General features: G+C 41.5%; 1 protein-coding gene across 7 annotated transcripts in view; it reads left to right on the forward strand.

Moving 5' to 3' along the window:
- The window catches only part of MITF (melanocyte inducing transcription factor), a 215,171-nt gene extending 204,406 nt beyond the window's left edge, over positions 1–10,765 (forward strand). For all 7 annotated transcript variants that reach the window (XM_011235226.2, XM_011235225.2, XM_034658637.1 and 4 more), the window contains exons 9-10: positions 1,496–1,643; positions 7,193–10,765. In XM_011235226.2, the coding sequence (XP_011233528.1) occupies positions 1,496–1,643; positions 7,193–7,594 (550 nt within the window). In that variant the 3' untranslated portion in view covers positions 7,595–10,765. The remainder of the gene's footprint in view (positions 1–1,495; positions 1,644–7,192) is intronic.
- The last annotated feature ends 11,749 nt before the right edge of the window (positions 10,766–22,514 follow it).

The raw sequence follows: 22,514 nt of genomic DNA on the forward strand, positions 1-22,514 counted from the left end.
GGTCTGTAAGTCTGCCTCTCATGAGAGAACTTCTGTTTTGTTCTTCATCTAATCCATAGGAGGATCAATTACTTGGTGACTTGTTTTAATGACCTCCATTCACACATCCCGGCTGATACTTCCGATCTGCCTCTAGCAGCTATAGGTTGTAGGGTGGAAGAGTTTTCACATATGAAGTTTTGTTTTGTTTTTCTTGTCCTTGTCATTGTTGTCACGAACACTGTCTATGAAAGAGCTCAGATTAAGGTGCCCCAGAAATACTACTTAAGTAATTATAATTTCATTCTCAATTATTTTTCTGGAGTGCTCTCAATTTTTCAGCTCACTTTTACCTACATTTTAATGGCGTTCTTAATTTCCTCATATACACGAGTACATTAGAGCTATAGCAATCAAAAACTCAAAGGCACCAAGCTCAGGCTGCCTGGGTTCGAAGTCCAAAACAGTCCCTTACTACATGTGTGATCTTGCGGAAGACCCTTGATTTTCCTTATCTGTTAAAAAAGGAGGGGGGGTGTGGTTCAGCATATTCCTACCTAGTCTGGTTAGTTTGAGGACTCAGTCACATAAGAATGATGTAATGGTTCAGTGCAGGGGAGTCTGAAGCCAGATCCTCTAGGCTTCCTGGCTCTGCTACTTCCTAGCTGTGTGACCTTGGGCAAATTACATCACCTCTCTGTGCCTTTGTTTCCCACTCTACAAAATGGGGACAATATTAGTGCCTAGCCACTGAGGTGGTTATGATTAAATGAGCTGTAAAACACCTTAAAACAACATACCTGGCACATAGTAGGTGCTGTTTAGAGATAGCCATTATAATCATTCTGTTGAGCCTTTAACACGGTACCTGTTCTGTTACTTGAACTGCGTTCGAAACTTTTCATGGCACATTCATCTAAGAGCCTCCTTAGAGTTCAGTGACGTACCTGCGAGGCTGTTCATACCTGTGTAGTATCACCATTTTGTAGATGAAGAAACAGGGACACAGAGAGAGGTTAGAGAGCTTGGCCATGAATATTCATGCGAAAATCCGAGGATTACTACTCTTATGCTTCACGTGGTCAAGTAGTAGGATCTCACAGAATTTTTTTTTCTAACTGTAGCTTATTCTGGCGTCTGAATGAGTTAATTTTGATAGTCCTAGAAACCTATAGCTCTTTAATATAGTTTTTAAGAATATTGATTTTTGTAATCAACAGAACTGAATTTAAGTCCTGACTCCACCTGAGAGTAACTCTGGGACCAAGGGCCTATTGAACAGTGTCTGTTTCAGCACGAGCACAAACGGCCCTCCCTTCCAAAGTGCTTGTCTGGGTTTAGTAGGTTAATGTCTAAGAAGTGGGTGGACAGTGTCCGATGCATGGCTAACACCCAGCGAATGACAGCTGTCCTCAACATGTCATTGTTACGGTATCTTTAGAAATCGAACGCCCTGAATAATGAATTTTCATTGTGCCTCAAATCCCAAAAAAGGCTTTTTTCGTCTTCGTTACAGAGACATGCGCTGGAACAAGGGAACCATCTTAAAAGCATCTGTGGACTATATCCGAAAGTTGCAACGAGAACAGCAACGCGCAAAAGAACTTGAAAACCGACAGAAGAAACTGGAGCACGCCAACCGGCATTTGTTGCTCAGAATACAGGTACAGGGCGTGTGTTGCGAGGGGTTTGCAGTATGTCCCTGACTTGGAAGTGGGAGGAGAGGGGATATAATGAGCCATGGGGGACTTGATTTACGTGATCCTAATACAGTAGATACTCGTTATTTATGGATTTCCTATTTGTGCATTTGCTACTCATGAAAACTTACTGTAAGCCCAAGACCAACGTTCGTGACCCTCTCATGGTCATTGGTGGACATGTGCAGAGTGGCTAATTGGAGTTAAGGTTGACCGAGGCAATGACCTGCTGTCTTGTTTCAGCTAACACTATAAATAAGCATCCTTTTCATGGTCCTTAGTCCCATGCTTTTCACATTTCTGGGTGGGTTTTATGGGTGAATTTTGCCGTTTAAAATGCCGCTAAGAGTATTACTGAAGTTGTCTGGTGTTCTAAGCCTGAAAAGGCTGTGAGGTGTCTTACGGAGATAAGTTTCCTTCATAGGTGAGTTGCAGTGCTCTTGGCTGTGAGTTCGACGTTAATGAACCAACTATATATTAAGGTGTCTTTAAACATAAAACAAGGTTACGTGTTGATCGGTTCATGGAAATGTGACTAAGATACCCATAGAATCCTAACTCCGCATTTCCTCCAGAAGCAATCGTTTTGGTATTTACTAATTCAGGGTTCAGAGCGACGTTAGAGAGCATAACTGTCTTAGTGCATTTGGACTGTTGTAATGTAATACCAGAGGCTGAGTGGCTTACACAACAAACATTATTCTCAAAGTTCTGGAGACTAGGAAGTCCAAGATCGAGGTGCAGGTAGATTCGGTGTCTGGTAAGAGCCTGCTTCCTGTTTCATGGACCGGGTAGTGTCCCTGGGTCTTCACATGGCAGCGGGGGGGGGGGGGGGGGGGTGGCGGGGAGAGCTCTCTGGTGTTTCTTCTATAAGGGCATGAATCCCATTCAGGAGAGCTCCACCCTCATGACCCAATCACTGCCCAGAGCCCCACCTCCAACTATATCACATTAGTGATTAGATTTTAACCTATGAATTTTGGGGTGGGGGGAGACACATTCAGTCAATAGCAATAATTATCTCAAATAATGAGAATTGATTGAAGTTGTTAAATATCAAGATGCCTTAGTATTTGGTGGGGGTGTGCAGCCCACGGTGAAAGCCCGTGTTTATAGGGAACTTGGAGACATCCAGAGGATCTGATCATCAAGGTAAAAACTCTAGAAATAGTTACAGATAGTGAAATTATACCATATGTATCTTTAACTCACGCTGTTTATTCTCAGAGGGAGAAATACTCATTGTAATATGCGGGGTTCCTCTGTATTGAGTGTGTATCGCAGTGTGAAGTGTGAGATGGGGCAGTCCTTCTATAGTATGAACTCCTGGTTCTCCTCTTAGGCACTCGGGCCCTCATGCTGAGTGTAAAGACATAACTTCCTCTGAAACTCTCTTGAAGGAGACAAAGAAAAATGGACTCTCTGCTGACGACCAAAGGAGTTGGCAAGAGTAATTTTCATTTACTTGCTGACCTTGCACACAGTCCGCCAGTAAGAGATAACGGAGTACCTTCTTCTTGAGTAGATGGACCCCCCTTTTACCATTTTTTCAGGTTTCCAGTGCAACTGTTTGTGGCAAGCAAAACCAGACCCTTCAGACAGCAGTGTGTTTGATCTGGTCGTGTTAATCCCGGACACCGAACCTCTCTAACAGAGTAATTCATTTATAATAGTGGGCCCCGATCTTTTGAATGCCCCAGAACACTGTTGACATTTCCCAGTATCACTTCTCATCGCAGTGCAGTGATCTCCGGCAGGTAGACAATTCTCCTCTGCAGGGTGCGTTTTAGAATGTCCACGGTGAAGCAGATGCTGCATGTCATTTGAAAGTCCTTTTTTAAAAAATCTTTTTTTGGTTTTTGTTGTTTGTTTTATGTTCATATGATCTCTTCAATAACTAGCCATAGGTCCTTCTCACTGGCACTTACCATGCCCGTTTGATAAAAGCAGCTTCTAATGCGTTATTTCCTTACACAAATGTTAAAACATTAGGAACTATTTTGAAAGAGAAGCTAGGCTTTGCTTTCAGCATCCAAACACATCTCTTCGTGTGGAATATGAATATCGTGAAAAATGTGGATTGGAATTGCCACGGTGACGATGTCATGGGTTTCTTCCGGTGACAGTGTGAGGCGGCCTATAGAACTTTTGCATATCACGGAAAACATTGTTAGGAAGGCTCTGCCATGCAATGAGCCTGACTTCTCCAGGTGAAACTTAGCACATTGCTTAGAAATCTAAGTAATGTTTTCATCGGCTGATAAACATTTTTAATTAAACAACAAGAGATCAGAGTAAGATGTTTGCCTCTTTTCATCCAACTTTTTTTTCTCTTTTTAAGACAAACTCCGTGTTTGGAGGAGCTGTTCTTCTTAGCATGTTGGTATATTTTTACAATAGTGCATGTTTTAAGCTTGGGCCTAAGGTCTCCCTTTCATTTTCACTCCAAGTGATGCATGCAGAAATTTTCACAGAAGAAAGAGCATGAAGCTTAATATCATTGGAACGGTAATTTTATTAAACAGCCCAAGGCTTTAAAATGATGCCTGAAGAGACTTGTGTTTCTGGAGCTCGAGCAAAGGAACCTGTACACGCTTGTGTGACATCTCAGGCTCCCGTCTCTTACGGGTCCTGCGTCCAGGGAATGATCTGTACTAGCCACTGAACATGACTTTTCAGGAACATGCATTTCTAGGCCTGTGGGCAAAGGTTGAATGGCTGGATCACGTTGGAGACTACTTTTCCCTCTTCGAGAGGCAAGGTGACTTGCTTCAAGTTTATATGGTGTCATTATTATATTAGTGTATGACCAGCATAGGATCGTCTTGGCACCTAGAAGAACAACACTCCACGAGAGTCAGTTGCGTTCATTTCAGGAGGGTCCAGGGATACTCAGGGAGAGTGGAAAGAGCTCGCTTGGAAGGCATTTTGAAATGAGGAGCCCGGGGAGGCTGTGACACTTGGGAAGTGCATGAGTCTGCTCAGGCCGCCCTAACAGATACAACAGGTCCGGTGGCTGAAACACCAGAGGTGACTCTTGTTGCAGTTTTGAAGGCTGGAAATCCAGGGTCAGGGTGTGGGCAGGATTGGTTTTTCTGTACTTCTCTTGGAGACTGCCTTTTCCTTGTGTTTTCCCATGGTCTTACCTAGGTGTGTCTCTGTGTCCTAATGTCCTCCTTTTTCTTTTTTTTTTTTTAATTTAAATTCAGTTAATTAACATATGATTTATTATTTGTTTCAGAGTACAAGTCTGTGATTCATCAGTCTTACACAACACCCAGCACTCACCACAACACATACCCTCCCCAATGCCCATCATCCAGCCACCCCGTCCCCCCACCCCACTCCCCTCCAGCCACCCTTAGTTTGTTTCCTATGATTAAAAGTCTCTTATGGTTTGTCTCCCTCTCTGATTTCAACTTATTTTATTTTTTCCTCTCTTCCCCTATGCTCCTCTGCCTTGTTTCTTAAATTCCACATATCAGTGAAATCATATGCTAATCTCCTTTTCTTCTAAGGACGTCCTTGCTATTGGAGGTTGGATTAGGACCCATGCACATAATCTCATTGAGTTTAATTACCCCTTTAAAAAACAGTAACTCTAAACACAGTCAGATTCTGAGGTATTGGGGGTTAGGACTTGAACATACAAATTTTTCTTTTTTCAAGATTGATTTTATTTACTTGAGGAAGAGAGAGAGAGAGCATGCACTAGTCGGGGGAGGGGCAGAGGGAGAAGCTCTCAAGCGGACTGGGCACTGAGCGGGGAGCCCAACTTGGAGCTTGATCTCACGACCCTGGAACATAACGAATTTTTCAATTCAGCCCATAATATGAAGGATGTGAAGAAAGTGTAGAAAGAAATTATTCATCCTCCCTATCAGAACTTCTTTTTGGAATTAAAAGAAACAGAAACCAAGCAAACACGACACTTCCCTTGGCCCTGATAAGATGAGTTAAGTGACATTTCTCAAACTTCAGTTCCTTGTGTACAACTTCCACAAGTTTCGGCATTCCCACCCAGGCTTTATTAGGTCGTGATACCCTTCGTATCTTAGTGTTTCCCTGTGCCCTAGGCCAAAGGAATACCTACCATTTCTTTGTTAGGTCCAAGCAACTTAATGAATATTTAGATCATAACAACTTAGCCGCCATTTGAAAATACAAAACATATAAGGCAAAAGAGAAAAATAGCATTTTTATTTTTTTTAATTTTTTTTATTTTTTTTTAAAGATTTTTTTTAAATTTATTTATAAGACAGAGATAGAGACAGCCAGCGAGAGAGGGAACACAAGCAGGGGGAGTGGGAGCGGAAGAAGCAGGCTCACAGCAGAGGAGCCTGACGTGGGTCGATCCCATAACGCCGGGATCACGCCCTGAGCCGAAGGCAGACGCTTAACCGCTCTGCCACCCAGGCGCCCCTATTTTATTTTTGAATAACTACATTACCTTCTGATGGGACGTGTGTGTCTGTTGCGCACTGCACAGCTTCTCCAGCCTCGGAATCTGGTTGGACAGTGCCGTGCCATCCTCATTTCTCACCCTGCGCTGATTTTCATGCAATCCTTACTTTTTATCACAACAACCACTAAGGGCCTGGCTTCGCAACAACATGTGCTGAAGAAGCATGTTGCACAGATTAATGCTGAGACTGTGAACTGTATTGAGTTTGGTAGTTCTCGGAGCAGTGGGATATGTGCATGCAGTTTAGGGACCCCAGAACTGTATTATTTACTGAACATTTTCCTTTAATCAGCTCACATTTTGAAATTTTATTTTTGTATTTTTGTTTCTGTGTTTTTAAAATTTATCTTCATGAATATTAACATCTGGAAGAGACTGTCTCTGTATTTAGTACCTAATGAAATCCGTGTAACACCTAAAACATGTCATATACTACCAGTGGTTCCTATACTCTAAGAAATAGCATTTATTAATTGAAAAGAGCAAAAAAAACTTGTTTTAATAATTTATTTTTTCCTCTAAGTGTTTAATTTTTTTAATACTTTACTTTTTATAAAAAGATTTTTATTTATTTGAGAGAGAGTGTGAGTGAGCACAGAGGGAGAAGCAGGCTCCCCATTGAGCAGAGAGCCCACATGGGACTCGATCCCAGGACCCTGAGATCACAACCTGAGCCAAAGGCAGATGCTTAACCAACTGAGCCACCCCGGTGCCCCGAATACTTTACTTTTTAGGGAAGTTTTAGGTTCACAGCGAAATTGAGGAGAAGGTAGAGAGACTGTCCATATGCGGTTAGAGCCTCCACCGCTAGCCACACGCCCACCACAGCGGTGCATTTGCTCCAACTGATGAGCCTATGCTGTACAACACCATCACCCAAAGCCCCTGTTAACCCTAGGTTCACTGTCGGTGTTGTACGTCCTACGAGTTAGAACAAATACATAGTGACACGTATGCCTCATTATACGATCGCATACAGTACTTGCACTGCCCTCCAGTCCTCTGTTCTCCGCCTCTTGAAACATCTGATTTTTTACTTTGATTTTAGGAACTTGAAATGCAGGCTCGAGCTCACGGACTTTCACTTATTCCATCCACGGGCCTCTGCTCCCCCGATCTGGTGAATCGGATCATCAAGCAAGAACCCACTCTCGAGAACTGCAGCCAAGACCTCCTTCAGCATCACGCAGACCTACCCTGCACAACGACGCTTGATCTCACAGACGGCACCATCACCTTCAACAACAACCTTGGAGCCGGGACCGAGAGTAACCAAGCCTATAGCATCCCAACGAAAATGGGATCCAAACTGGAAGACATCCTGATGGATGACACTCTTTCTCCCGTTGGCGTAACTGACCCGCTGCTTTCGTCCGTGTCCCCCGGAGCTTCCAAAACGAGCAGCCGAAGAAGCAGCGTGAGCATGGAAGAGGCCGAACACGCTTGTTAGCGGGCCCTCCCTGCCCTGCGCTTTCAGAAACTGCTGCCTTTCTTGATTCGTAGGTTTCATAATTTCCCCGCACGGGGTTTCTTGATAATTTTCCTTTAATATGAAAGTTTTTTTCATGCTTTATCGATAGCCCAGGATATATTTTATTTTTAGAATTTTGTGAAACAGACTTGTATATTCTATTTTACAACTACAGATGCCTCCAAAGTATTGTACAATGCGTGTACAGTATCTGCGAACTGAATTCACCCCGGACGTTAGCTCTCTGAGCAAGAGGATTTTGCACCAGAGAAATTTCTGTCCATTTTTATTCAGGGGAAACTTGGTTTGAGATTTTTATGCCTGTGACATCTTTGGAAATTAAATGTAAAGTTTAATCGAAAGAATGTAAAGCAACCAAAAATTAAAAAAAAAAAGAGAGAGAGAGAGAGAAGGAGATTAAGGAAAGAGAGGAAGAAATCCACACTAACCTTTTTTTATTTTGTAAATGTATTGATTCATTGGTACTGCCTTAAAGATCCAGTACCATTCTAACAGCATTTAGTCTTTCTACTGCAAACTACTTAAGGCAATATGATATTCTGTAAAAGAAAAAAAAAGTGCACCCAATTTCATAAGGATTGTCTGGTTAGAAAATGTAACTGATCCCTTACTTAGGTGCAAGTGAAATTGAAGGGTTAGAGACCTAGGATCTGAAACATGGGCTCTAATCTTACTGTCCTTCACTCTGTGCTCTGTTACAGTTTTCCTCATCAATGAGTGTGATTCAAGTTTCCATAAGATATATTTTATTTTGAAAAGGAAATGAGTGTCCTCTCAAAGTAACATATTGAGGAGCACTGAAAGTTGTCTTTTTTTTTCTCTTCAATTTCACTTTTGATAAAGTAAACCAAACTGGGCACATTTCTAATTGGCTTTCCTATTTTTATTTTTAAATTATGTTTTTCTGTTCATTTGATTTGTACAGATTCTTTATTATCATCGTTCTTTTCAGTATGTTTGTATTAATTTGTAAGAATATGCATCTTAAAATGGCAAGTTTTCAATATTTTTACAACTCACTGGTGGTTTTCCGCATTCTTTGTACACACGTGAAAGAAAACTTTTATGCAAGGTCTTGTGTTTAAAGAGAGCTTTGCGAATATTTTGTATATTACAGTCTCACTCGGAACTGTTTTTTCCACACATTTAAGGTGTAGTATTAATAGGTTAAAAGTGGCTTTCTAGAGAAAATAAACTTACATATTTATTTTTAGTGATATAAAAGTAGCAATATTCTTGGAGACTGATAACCATAGCGTTAATACGCCCATTATGGTCATTGAAATTGGGGTTTATTTCAGCAAATGCTTGCTGAATTTTTGCAAGGAGAGAAATACGATATTGGCAAATTACTGTTACTTGATAGCAGTGTTTTAACAAGCAGCAAAGTTGTAAGTTAGTTTCAGTGCATTATCTGCTTGTGTAGTCCTTTGCAATAACAGTAGTGTTACATGTAATCTATCTGGCCTACGTGTTTTATACAGCTGACATATGGTGTTAAGATCCAGGCTGTTGAATGGAATTTCTCAGTAGCAGCCTACAATTGAATAGCAAGTGGCATAAAGCATATCCATTCAGAATGAAGTGCCTTAAATATAGCAGTAGTCTTTTTTGGACTAGCACTGACTGAACCGTAATATAGGAGACAGTTTCAAGATGGTATCTATAGTCAAGAGGAACATGGAGCATGGTGCCTATGTAGACAATATATGAGCTTCCAATTTTCCTTCGGATATTTTTCATATTAAATATATTTTAGCGACAGAGTGCCAACTTCTTTCATCAGGAAACCTTATTCAGAAGGGGTTTTTTCAAAAAAGGAAAATGAGTTTAAATGTCAAATACGAATTGGCGGATGGGTATTGGAGGGTTCAAAGAGAAGGTGCGATTGTCAGATGTATGAATGGACGGCTTACGTGAAAATAATCAACTGCATAGTTCCCATGCACGTTGGGCAATGAGAATCCTTGGAAACATTGATGATGCTATCAGTTTTATAGCTTTATTACCGAAGGGGGTAGGGAAAATTAATTCCCATTCTTTCAATCCCCTTAATTGTATAGCTCTTTTCCTAGAGTAGTGATGCAAATCTGCATGAACGGCTAACTGTACCATAGTGTTCATTGATACAATCATAGCATTGTCTATTTTTCTCTTCATATTTATACGGGGGGAGGGGAGCTGGGTGCAGAAGTCAAAGATCGCGATGGTATGATGCTTGTTTTCTTCAGCTGATGGCGAGGGTTCTTAAAAATGGAGCAAGGTTGACTAGCCCCTGGCCCAGGGAATATGGCTGGGGCTAAGTGACCTTAGAGAAAGCTCTGTTGAGAGAAAGCATGGCATCTCGCACCACTATCCTGACTTTCGCAACTCCTGAGCTCACTGTCTCCTGCTTCCCTATCCCCTTCTTAAGAGACAATTCCTGGGAGTGGCAGGAAGGAAGCCCAGGAGAATGCTGCAGCCTCGGGGGTGGTTTTATTTATTTCTTTTTTGCCAAATCGAGTGTGGATTTGTTTTAGGGACTAGTTAAGCCAAGAAGCAGTGGTTTGGGGTCGTCGTTTGTGACAACGAGAGAACGATCCACATTACTCCCCCCCCCCCATCCCTGAGAGCAGACTTTTGACTCGGGGTTGGGCCTCCATATGGAATGACCAAAATGCCAAACTTGTCCACCTGCCTCCAGGAAGGCAATGGAAATACCAAACCTTTTGACTTTGCCAAAAACCCTACAACCAACCTGGTCATACATGGGATGACAAAGTTCTTTCTGGTTGTTTTTAAATAATAAAGCAATAAGAATAAATAAAATACATAGGAAGTTAAGAGATATAAAATAAAGCACAAAGGAATGCACTTATTAATATTTTTTAAAAATGCACTGGGGAAAAGTTGGTGTTGATAACAGTATATTAAAAAACCCTATTTCTTGAAAAAAAAATGACAAATGACTGTCTCTTGCGGACGCTTGGTACTGTAATGTTAATAATATAGTCACCCTGCTGTTGGATGCAGCAATAATTTCTGTATGGTCCATAGCACTGTATATTATGGATCGATATTAATGTATCCAATGAAATAATTGAACTGTTGTTCTTGATAGCCTCATTAAAGCATTTGGTTTTTCACATAGTGGTGGCCAGTTGTTTTTAGTTAATGACAATTTTGAATATTGTTTGCCTTATCCAAAATGGTAGCGCACATTTTCTTCTGATTAACGAATAACAAATTGCAGGAAAAATTTTAAAATGCCAGTAAGTACTTTTTTTTGTTTTAAATGCCATTCTAAGATATTACTTTTTGGTTTTCAACATTTTTGATTATGACTTGCACTCAGATGAACTATAATTATACAGCTTTTTTTCCCCTTCTGAATTTGGGGGAGATTTTAAACTCCCAGATGCCAAGAATTCATTTTAGATGTAGGAGTTTTATTTAACATGTTTTAGTGAGAGGTGGCTTTACAAGAAGAGAAATTGTCAGAGAAGCCCTTGCATATTTACGAAAAAGACACTGGGTTTTTAAAATACAAATTTACAATAATGAGAGCTTAATATACCCAGGTTGCCAGCTCCTGGCTGTATTTTTTTTAAATACAGCACTTAAGAATCATTTGATAAATGTTGGATTTGACTTGGGAAGTGTCAGACAAAACATGTCTTTATTCCCTAGCTAGACCTTAAACTTCTGCCCTCTTTAAAAAATATTCTGGTTTAACCTCTGGAGAAAATGAGCAAGAAACTTCCTATAATGTTTCTGATCTGATTGTCAGCTTTTTGTTAAATTTGATTTTTTTTCTTAAATTGTAATATACAATAATAAGCCCTTTCTTTTTCAGAGTTATTTGAATTATTTATATTTCCCATAGAAATGTGACTATGTGATACCTTAAAAATGTGTAAAAGTAGGAAGATTTCCTATCTCAACAAGTTTTCCGGGCAGCCTTGAAAGCAGGTAAGCTGAAGGTTGGAGCTGTTCATCCCAGGAGGTCTGCAGCTGAACTGTAACCCCAACCTGGCAATTGCTTCTTCAGATTCACCCTACAATCTCTAGGGATCCTTAATCTCGAGCTTCCCCCTGCCAAAAAAAACCAAAAAAACACAGCCTATGTGTGTTGATACCTGAACATCGCACATTTGCCTACAGCTCGTGTGACTTCATTTCATATTCACAGACTTAGATTTATTAAATATTTTATTAAGTGTACCCGCTTCACAGATAAATCTATCCACGAAGTGACAAAACACAGACCGGCAGCATAATCTTGTCTCTGCCCATTTCCAACAAGTTACTTAGCCTCTCGGTGCCTCAATTTCCTTTCTGTTCTTTGGTGATTGTAATAGCGGCGACCACGTGGTGGTCTTGTGAAGGCCATTCAAATTAACAGACTAGAATTTTTGCTTGGCCGCACGTAGTAAGTGCTCAGTGAATGGTAGCTGTGATTATATTATCACAATCCCCTCCACGAATCAAATGGAGCCCTCTCTCCCTGGACTTACCTAAAATCATCGTGTGTATCAACGGTGGCACACGCTGTTTGAGAAATGCTGCATTTTAGCACGGAGCTAATATTCGTGGGAACTGGCAAGGTGACAGAAGGCACCGGGTGCTTTGGAGAAGAGGACCGCACTGTATCTAGGACCCGGGGTTAGAATATTTTAGAGAATAATAAACCCAATTTATCACCTTTTAAAAACATCAGCACAAAAGACCTAAAATTTAATTTGTATTAAATGTGTGTAATCTGCACGGGTGCCTCTGCCATGAGAATAATTATGCTATATTATTCCCAGGAAATGTGCTTTACTGAAGTTGAAATCTCCATTATATTCCCTAGAGAATTAAACTTTTTAATCCTTTATGATATACACTGATGTGATGTATCTGAAGAGTGATGTCTTGACTATATCCTGTCTGTTCACTTTCCTATCAATATTTAAATGGTTTTCAGGTTTTTATTTTCAATTATACTTACATTTGAAGACTTCCTTGGAACACCATCTGAGGAGTTAATCTTCATAATCCAGCCAACATAAATGAACCTTTAGAACTACCCTGTTTTTATTTTTTGTGTATGCCAAGATTTAATGCATAGCCAAGTAGCATGAGGCAAGCTCCTTTAAGAGGAGTGTTGTAAAGTCAGATTTTCATTATATTTAGTGAGAGATGGTGATGATCTCTTAATTCTTTGCTGCCACACGAGGCTCTCTAGCAATGGCTTCATGTCCTCACCCATACTCACATGAATCCGTAATATACATCTTGTGCGGAATACAAATGAAAAAGCTTCCATTCCATTCCCAGCTTTCCCAAGAGGCATGTACCAAAAAAAAAGAAAGAAAGAAAGAAAGAAAAAAAGAGCGCATTTGCCATATTAAAATTGTCAAGCCCTTGTTTATACATAAAATGTAGACATGGCTAATCTTGTGTTCAATATTTATAGGTCTTTGGAGCCTATTACCTATACCAGATATACTGGAAAGTAATACAACTGTATGCAAATCCAAGGAAGTCTCAGCAACATTTCTAAATGGTAAAGGCAGTTTGCTTTTGAAAGATTTGCATTTTAAATTTCTAATTATGGAGTCAGTTGAAGTTAAATCCAAATGGGTGCAATTGTCACTCAAAATGCCTTCCAGATTATTCAGACAGCAAAATCTGTGTAGATAGAAACCACTAAACTAGTGTTTCCCAAACTTTGCTTCATGGAACTAGTGCCACAAGCTGTTCCAAAAGTTGCTTTGGGGCATTGGGGTTTGGAGGTTGGGATAGGAAGCAAAACAGTGTATTTCATGTGGAGGAACTTAATGTTGGGAAATGCTGTGTTTAACACATTTGAACAGGTAGGTATCTGTCCTGTGAGACTTCCCACATTCTCCAATATGCTAATATGCACTGAGAGTTTTCAGGATTGAGAATAGTATTTAATGTTTCACCATCTTATTTGACCACAAGATTTTGTGTGTATGTGTGTGTGTAAAACACTTGTTCATGGTTCCAAAGAACATAGTTTGGGAAATTCCAGAGATTTTACAGACATTAGAGTTGATGATAGATAACTTCTTTCATTGCTGGGGTAAGTAGGCTTCCATTTGTTTATTATTCTGCAGGTAGAAGCCATTGTCACTAAAGAATTCTTCCTGAATAAGCAGATTTGCTTAGGTTTGGATTTCCATTGCAAATATAAAATGCTGGTTAAGGAAACTATTGCCATTAAAATAGTAGTATTCCTGAATTTAAGAAGTAATTTATGCTATCATTTTCAATGGACATATAAATTCTCTTATGCTCACATTCAATGTACCTTTTCTATGACTGGTAAGAAGTAATCCTTTATATTGCATGTGTCCCACCCCTTTAAATACGAATACCTGATGTGTGGGAAGCAGGGGGCAGATCTTGGCTACTGTATAAGGGGTTTATAACTTTGGGTCCTGCTCATTCATTTTTGGCGGAAGGGAGGTAGGAAGAATTATATGGTATTCAGAATTTACATAGTCGGGGCACCTGGGTGGCTCAGTCGTTAAGCGTCTGCCTTCGGCTCAGGGCGTGATTCCGGCGTTCCGGGATCGAGTTCCACATTGGGCTCCTCCGCTGGGAGCCTGCTTCTTCCTCTCCCACTCCCCTGCTGTGTTCCCTCTCTCGCTGGCTGTCTCTCTGTCACATAAATAAATAAAATCTTTAAAAAAAAAAAAAAGAATTTACATAGTCTTCTCAATGATTTCTTTTATTTTTTTATTTTTTTAAGGTTTTATTTTAAGTAATCTCCACACCCAACATGGGGCTCGAACTCACAACCCTGAGATCAAGAGCCGCAGGCCCCACGGACAGCCAGCCCGGCTCCCCTCAATGATTTCTTTTTTAACGCAAGCGAATCCTAACAGATAGTTTATATCTCAAAAGTTCAGTTAATTGGTTGTGGACCAACCCACAAAAGCCACATTAATTGTCATGGATCTGATATATTATAGTATTAAGATTGTTACAGAATTTAAATAGCTGTATTATAAAGTCTGAGGGAAAACACATTCCCACATCTTTCTATTCCTTAGAAATGAGATCAGAGATTTCTTTCATTCAATGCCTTTTTTATGATATTTTTTTCCAGCCCCCACTCTCTGCCTGGAAAGAAATGGTGAACAGAGGAACTTCGCTCTGGTGGGACCGAGGAATTTGTTGGCTTATATGACCACAAAGTTGAAATGGTAAACGTAACTTCATGTATGTCTGAATTTAAGGGCTCAAAGGCATTCAGTCTGCCTGTGTCTCATTTTTTTGATTCCGTGCTCCTCTCTGCAGATGAATCTTCCCCATGTGGACCCCCAAGTCCTGCTGAAAGCCAACACTTCCTTTCCAGTGTCTATTGTCAAGTCCCTGTATCAGTTCTGGTCAGGCCCACTGAGTAAGACCACCATGGCAAGAAGATGGAACATGCCAATTGTCCAGGTCTGGGTCACATGGTCCACTCCACTAGATTCCCTCAGCTGCACCTAAACCATGTGGACCAAGGGAAAGGAAGGTGGGGTTAATTCACCCAGACTGCAAAGGAGTGATGCTGTGCCTAAAATGGGGAGGAGATTCTGGGCAGAAAAACTATAAGTACTCATTCTTGTAGATCTCAAGAGGTTTGGGCAAGCCCTTCCTTTGCCAGTCTCTTGCTCCTCCCACGTGCATCATTTTGGGATTTTTCTTTCCTCCACCTTAATGGCAGGATGATAGAAAGGGAGGGAAAGAAGGTATTCAATCCCTAGAGTTCTCTCTCCCTCCTCATCATTCGTGGCTAGTTTTCCACAAACAATTCTCCAGCTCTCACTCCCCCACCCCCAAAGCGGAGATCCTAAGACCTGAGTTCTTCAATAAGATGTTGAAAGGACTCTTGAAGCACAAGTTCTTCTAAATACACAAGAACTCTTACTTCCATCATTTCCAAAGCCCCCTGGGCTGTCAGGGTGTTTTCACATGCACATGACAGAAACCAAACTCCCATTTGGCTCAAACTGGAAAGGGAGATTTGCTGGTCACATTGCAAAAAAACTCCACGGATGACACTCGGCACAATGACTTCAGATCCTCAAACGACAATGTCATGAATGGTTTTCTGTCTCCTACTCATGTCTGCTCTCCTCTCTGTTGGCTTCATTCACATGCAACCTCTCCCCGTGAGGTGAAGAATGACTGATGGCCCCAAACACACTCCTACAGTTTATCAGCCAGCCTGGAACAGGTGTTTCTCTCCCAGAGCCTCCTGGGCCCAGACTGGCCAGTGTGCTTATTCCAGGACCCGTCCCTGTTGCCAGGGGCATGGAACAGACTGATGGGTTGTGCCTCCTCATGTTTCCACCCATCGAGCCAGGTGGCCTCTGTCCCTCTGGAGGGGAAAGGGACAGCCCTGAAAGCTGGGAAGGTGGTCCTCCTACGGCCCTTGTTCACTTGTCCTTTCCATCTGTGGGTGCCGACCTCTTGCTCTTCTACCACTGGACTCTTTGTCATTTAGGGCTCAGGTTAAATTTTACCTCCTCAAGAAGAAGGCACTGACCACCTTTCAGAAAGGAAGTTCTATTTGAACTTTTTTAATATGCCATCTTGTTTATTTCCTTCAGAGCCTGTTTGTTCTTCTCTTCCTCCCCGTCCCGATCTACCTTTCCCCACCCTCTCCTCCACCCCCTCCTCCTTTCCTTAAACTAATGAGCTGGTTTCCTGTCACTTGTATACAAAATAATCATAGTTGCAGTCAATAGAAAAGTACTGGCGATTTTTGCCACCATATTATCAATAACTATGCAGTCTTTTTTTAAAATAACATAAAACATAAGATTGGAGAAAAGTACTAGGTTGAAAGAATGTGTTTGCTATGACTGTAGAAACATGTTTACAAGGACATCATCACATCCTATATTTCCGTGAGTTCATGGGAGAGTTCAAGTTCCATATGAATTATGTAATGTAACTTGTGGCTTTAAATGGTTCACACTTTCTCTTCACTATTTTGATAATAGACTTTCTCATGTGTATTGTTCCTGGCCTTTTGAGACAGAATATAGTGAATATAATTTTACCTGAGCTTGATGGTGCAGGAAAACCTGTGAGATCCTTATTTCACTGAGCTGTAAGACAGTGGTGTCCATGGGGGTCTCAGAGCTGGAATGGGGGTTGTGGTCCCTGTATTAAGGGCCCTAGAGACAGTGCTGTTACCCTGTCTTCTTTCCTCCCCAACCCCTTCCAATGTACTGCTGCAGCCCAGCCATGGGCTGGGGAGAACTGCTAACCCAGTCAAGTCATGGACAGTTAACGGAACTGTGTCTTGTAGGAGGGAAACGGGCCGCCAATGAAGATCAGGGCTTTCTTATGTGCAGTGTTTCAGCTTTCGGGCGTAGACTGTGGCTGTGCAGAGACTGTTTTCTCCTACTCTCCTATTTCCCACTGGGCTTTAGCGAACAGAAGTTGCCGGCTGTGTGACTTGGTTAAGGAAGTTTTACTATGATTAGAAACCCAGGCCAGACTCCGTGGGATCACAGGCTTTGGGTTCCTACACCACTCACAGGCCGTTCTTCTCTCTACACTTTGCAGGAATTAATCCAGCTCAGACGATGACAATGGTCAGCAACTTCTTCCCTAAGGAACCAGGTAGTAAATACTGTAGGCTTTGTGAGCCAACAGGAAAAATCAAGGATGTGATGCTGATACGTGAATGAGAAGGGAGAAAACAAATTTCCAGGGATTTTACATTAATGAGTTTCAAAGTATAATCATGAGGATCGAGTACAATTTTTGCAACAGTTTTACTCATGAGAAGAATGAAATGCCTTTTTGGGAAGGAGCAACATCTTGCTTAATTGGGTTCAAAGTCAGTGTTCTTCAGCGTCCCACTGATTGTAAATATCCATCTGTAAAAGCCATCTTAGCTCACAGGCGATTCGGGAACAGGTAGCAGGCCGACCTCTGGACTATGGCATAAACTGATAACTGTCCCCAATATCTGTTGTCTCTTCTTCTTTTTAGTAATATAACGCTCTGAATTTTTGCTCAGCTTCTAGCCACGGTGTTGGCTTCCTTTCTTTCCAGCCTTCCTTGCAACTCGGTGGGACTAGGTCATTCCATTCCGGATAATCAGATGTGAGTAGCCCTCCGTTCCTTGGAAGGAGTAGGTGCTGTGATGACTGTGGCAGAGCTGCGCCACCAGCCTCTGGACTGCTGTGTGGACAAGATAGAAACTTATTTTGGGGTGCCTGGGTGGCTCAGTCATTAAGCGTCTGCCTTTGGCTCAGGGCATGATCCTGGTGTTCTGGGATCGAGCCCCACTTCAGGCTCCTCCACTGGGAGCTTGCTTCTTCCTCTCCCACTCCCCCTGCTTGTGTTCCCTCTCTTGCTGGCTGTCTCTCTCTCTATTGAATGAATAAGTAAAATCTTAAAAAAAAAAAAAAAGAAAGAAACTTATTTCAAGTCTATATTTTGAGATCTTACAGTTTAGTTATACTTGCAGATACTATATCCTCGATGCTCTACAGTTCACAGGAAGAAACGTTCTCTCCTCCCTTCTATGTCCTCCTGTTTTTCTTTCTCTTCTTCATCCTTTTCTTCAATGACATTACTTCAGGATTTTCACCCTCTCCTACTGGCCTTCCTATTCAAATCATCTAGATCAATGAGTTTTTCTTTTCTTGTTTTTTCCTGCTTAAGCAAAAACAAATTAAATTCTCCTTTGTAGCTTAGATGAGAATCATTGAACAGAATTTAAAAGCTATCTAAGGATTTTGTGAGCGTGAGATGGAGTTGCTGTTCTGTAATAGCAAGAAGCAAAACAAACTTGGGAAATGTAATCTCACCTTGGTTAGGCAAACCTGCAGGCAGATTTTATCTGTTTATGGGGATTATTATAAAAGGCTGGATAACAGCCTTGACTATTCCTTCAGTTGTCAGCTGAACTTTAATCACATCCAGTTTGAGATGAGGAACTGCTAAGCGTAGTGTTAGACACACACACACACTGCGCAAAATTGAAAATCATAGAAGAGGTGTTGAAACTCATACAAACGCGTTGTCTGTGGGCTGTGATTTGCTGCAGGAAAAGAGGACTAGAAAAGCATTTTTCCTCATCCTTTTATAAGGCTATGGGGTATGTGATATGTTCTTGGGCAAATACTTTTCAGCTTTCTGAGCCTCAGTTTTCTTGTCTCGATGATGGGGGTAAAAGTGCCTGTTGCAGGGGCCGAGGTGAAGATTAATGAGAGAAAATGTAAAATGCATGTCTTTCCATGCTTGACAGTTGTTATTTTCTCTCCAGTTGTGTTTATACCACAGTGTTTTTGTTGAAGCCAGAGTTGTCTTTTCTCCGTAAAAAAGCAACTCTTATTAGCCAGCATATCCTCGTGGGCTGTAAAGCCCAACCTGCGTTTGGTCATAGTGTTTGAAATGGTTTGAGATGTCAGACTTGGTTTTTCTTATCTTTTAAATAGAGTTTCTTGAGGGAAAAGGCCAGTAGTTTTTTTCTTGTATCAAACATACTAATAGAATCTTCTCAAGGTTTGCATATTTTTCTGCAGGACCCACACAAGTTCTGGCCCGTATATCAGGCTCTCTAATGTGGTTAAGAACATGGATGCTAGAGACAGACTGGGTTTGAATCCACTGCCCTCCATTTACAGCCTTGTCACTCGGGGCAAGATACCTAACCTCTGTTTGCCTCTCTTTCTTCCCGTGTAAAATGTCAGTGAATAATATTCCTTACGTCACACAGTGTGGGGCTCACTGAATCAGTACAAATCAAAGGATCTATGCCTGCCACAGACTGACATTCAGTAAATGTTAGCACTTCTCATGCCATGGAGGCTAATTATTTTTTTTGTTTTTTGTTTTTTCTTGGATGGACCTTCTAGCAATGAGCAGCTCCAGGCAGCCCACTACTTTTCTGGTATTTTTCTGGTTCTGGACTGTTCCACTTATCTATTGCTGCATTAAAAACAAAAACAAAAACAAACATAAAACCAAAACAAACAACAACAACAACAGCAAAACAGCCCGAAGTCATGGCGGCAAACAAAAACCATTTTGTTGGGCTCACAGATTCTGTAGGTCAGGAATCTGGGCAGGACATAGCTGGGATGGCTTGTGTTTTCTCTGCTCTGTGATGTCTGGGGCCTCAGCTGGGAAGAGTCCAGGGACTGGTGGTGACTCAATGGCCGAGGGCTAGAATCACTTGGAGGCTCCTCCACTCACAAGCCTGGCGCCTGGGCTGCATGACTCAAAAGGCTTGGCTCAGCTGGGACTGTTGACCAAAGTGCCCACACGTGGCCTTTCCACGTGGCTTGGGTTTCTCCCAGCATGGTGGCTCGTTTCTGAGAAGGAGCAACCCCAGAGTAAATGTTTCAAAAAAAAAAAAAAAAGCCCAAAAATAAAAACAAAAAAACAACAGACAGAAGTGGCACGGCTCTTTGTGACTTGGCCTCAGAAGTCAGGAAGTGTTACTTCCGCTACTCGGCTGATCTAGCAATCTCGGGTTTTCTCTGATTCCAGGGAAGGGGGCATGGAGGCCACTCTGGATGCAAGTGGCAAGGATCTGAGGTCTTGTTTCCTTCTGTAAAACTTCCCTCCTATAAATCTGGCTCTGTCTGGAACTTATTATCCAAGTTCTGTGAGTGGTCCCGAGTCTTCCCTGGTTGCTGTGTCCCCTTTACTAATCCCAACCCATAGGATTTGGACTCTAGAACATCCCTCTGGCAACCTTGGTCCCTCCACAGCCCAGACAGCGTTCCCTGTTCCCACCCACTACCCAGCCCTGCCTCCCTCCTCCTTTCTTTGCTCCAGTTCATCTGCCTACAGAAAGCTCACTGAGTGGAATAATGTTTTTGTAATTCTAGCCAAACTTTCCCTCAATATTGTAACTTCCTCTTGGTCTACCCACAACTTGCTGAAGCTCAACGTTTCCGTGCTTATGGACTCAGAAAAGGAATGCTTCTTCAGAAAGGGGAAAGCCAAGAAGGCTCTTCATAGGAAAATAGACAACGTGATCACTGCATAGGATAAATATATGGATACAAGGAGTCTCTGGTTAGGGGGTTGGAGGGAGAGTGATGAGAGCAGAGGTATGGTAGGTAGCAGGGAGACAGGGATTGTGCATTGTTCCTTCAGCTCAAGGCTGCAGAGATGACACAAATCACAAGTAGTTTTATGGGATCTGAGAGCTGAGAGGACATGAAACTCTTCCCTGGTGAGTTCTTGGAGAAGGCCCAGTGTTCTAGAGGGAAACATGACAATTGCAGTATTGAGATGGGGCCTTAGACAGAATCACCCACTAGAAAGACCTGAAACTAAAGATGGAAACCACCAATCAGGGAAGGACCTTGCAGAGGAGGATGAGAAAAGACTCATCACTCACCCACATGGGCCCATCGCCAAGGACAGAGAGAGTGCCATGGAAGACACGGTGCCTTGTTTCACCCAGAGCCTCTTTTCTATAGACTCGCAGGAAGCTTGGACAAAACCCCATGGGAAAAGGAAGGGAACCCACAAATGACAAAGATGAATCTTCCACCTCCTTAATAGGAGGTGGTAGATTCAAAGGAGAAATTAAGTCTAGTTTGAGAAAAATGAAACATGTTCTCTTTTTTTGCACACCTAAAGACGTATACCACGACCCCTGTTCACTAGATACATTCAGTGTTTCATACGGAGGTTTCTGGGAAGGGGTGGATGTATGCAATAAATTTCTATGTGGCATTTTTTAAAATCAATTCTTACCTCTGTTGTAGTTTTCTTATATATTGTGTTTCTATGAAATACCTTGATAGAGACTTCACTGTTGAGTAGGTGTGAGTGAAAGTTACCATTCATTCATTTAAACCTTTCTGGGTAACTACGATATGTCAAACATTGTTTTAAGTGGAGTTAACAGAGGCAACAAGGCCAGAGTCTTTGCCCTTGAAGATAAAGCCCACATTGTACAGCTCCAGAACAGACATGATTTTTTTCGCTCATAGTTAGGTCTTAGGTTTATAGCTAGACACGTAGATGTGGGGAATCTGATCAGTTAAACACCCACACACATCCTTAGAGCTCCTTCCTCTGAACGCGTAATAAGGATCCCATAGTTCCCCTCGTCTGCGGTTTGGTCAATAGACTCAAGAGAAAGGCTCGAGACACACACCCGCACACATGCATTCGCACACACCATCTATTCAGTACTAGGATGTGTTGTCATTGCATGATATATTTAGACAAAAACCACTTACTTTATAATGATCTTTGTTCACATGAAATCTGCAGAAATAAATAGTATTTCTGATTTCTTTTGTTTGATGTCAGTGTGAGATATTTATTAAGAAAATGCGCTGGATGTAATGTCACCTTAATTATAGTATGAGAAGGCTTAATGAAGGCAAATTCCCCTTTATAGCTTTAGGCTTTAATGCCACTAGGCTCTTCTGTTTATTCCAATGAATTACATTCTGGCACCCACGATCTCATGTAACAAATGCATAACTAATGTGACATTCGCACAAAACATCACATTAGTTCCATACGATCAGTTCTATTCCAGTGAACACCAAACCAAATCATGTTATTGTAATGTGAGTTGTGATTTAATACCCTAATTTGTAGGTAGTTTTGTCTGAATCTAGCATTATTTACACCACGCACGGCGGTTTCTAAGACATACTGGATGCACACTTTATCTGGCTTGGCTACCTCCCCTGGCCCAAGAGACACACCCCTAAATAATATATCAAGTAGTCTGTTAGTAAATGCATTCTCAACTGTCTTCCTACCCGGGACAAAATTACTTGGTGGCAGTAGTTGGCTGTTTAATAACTCGAAAATTCCCGTAATGTAACATGCTTTGAAATTTGGAGAACTAAGAATTACAGAAGAATAGAGACTATCACCC

This window comes from Ailuropoda melanoleuca, chromosome 4 (assembly GCF_002007445.2).
Source record: "Ailuropoda melanoleuca isolate Jingjing chromosome 4, ASM200744v2, whole genome shotgun sequence".
In the NCBI taxonomy this organism is placed as follows: domain Eukaryota; kingdom Metazoa; phylum Chordata; class Mammalia; order Carnivora; family Ursidae; genus Ailuropoda; species Ailuropoda melanoleuca.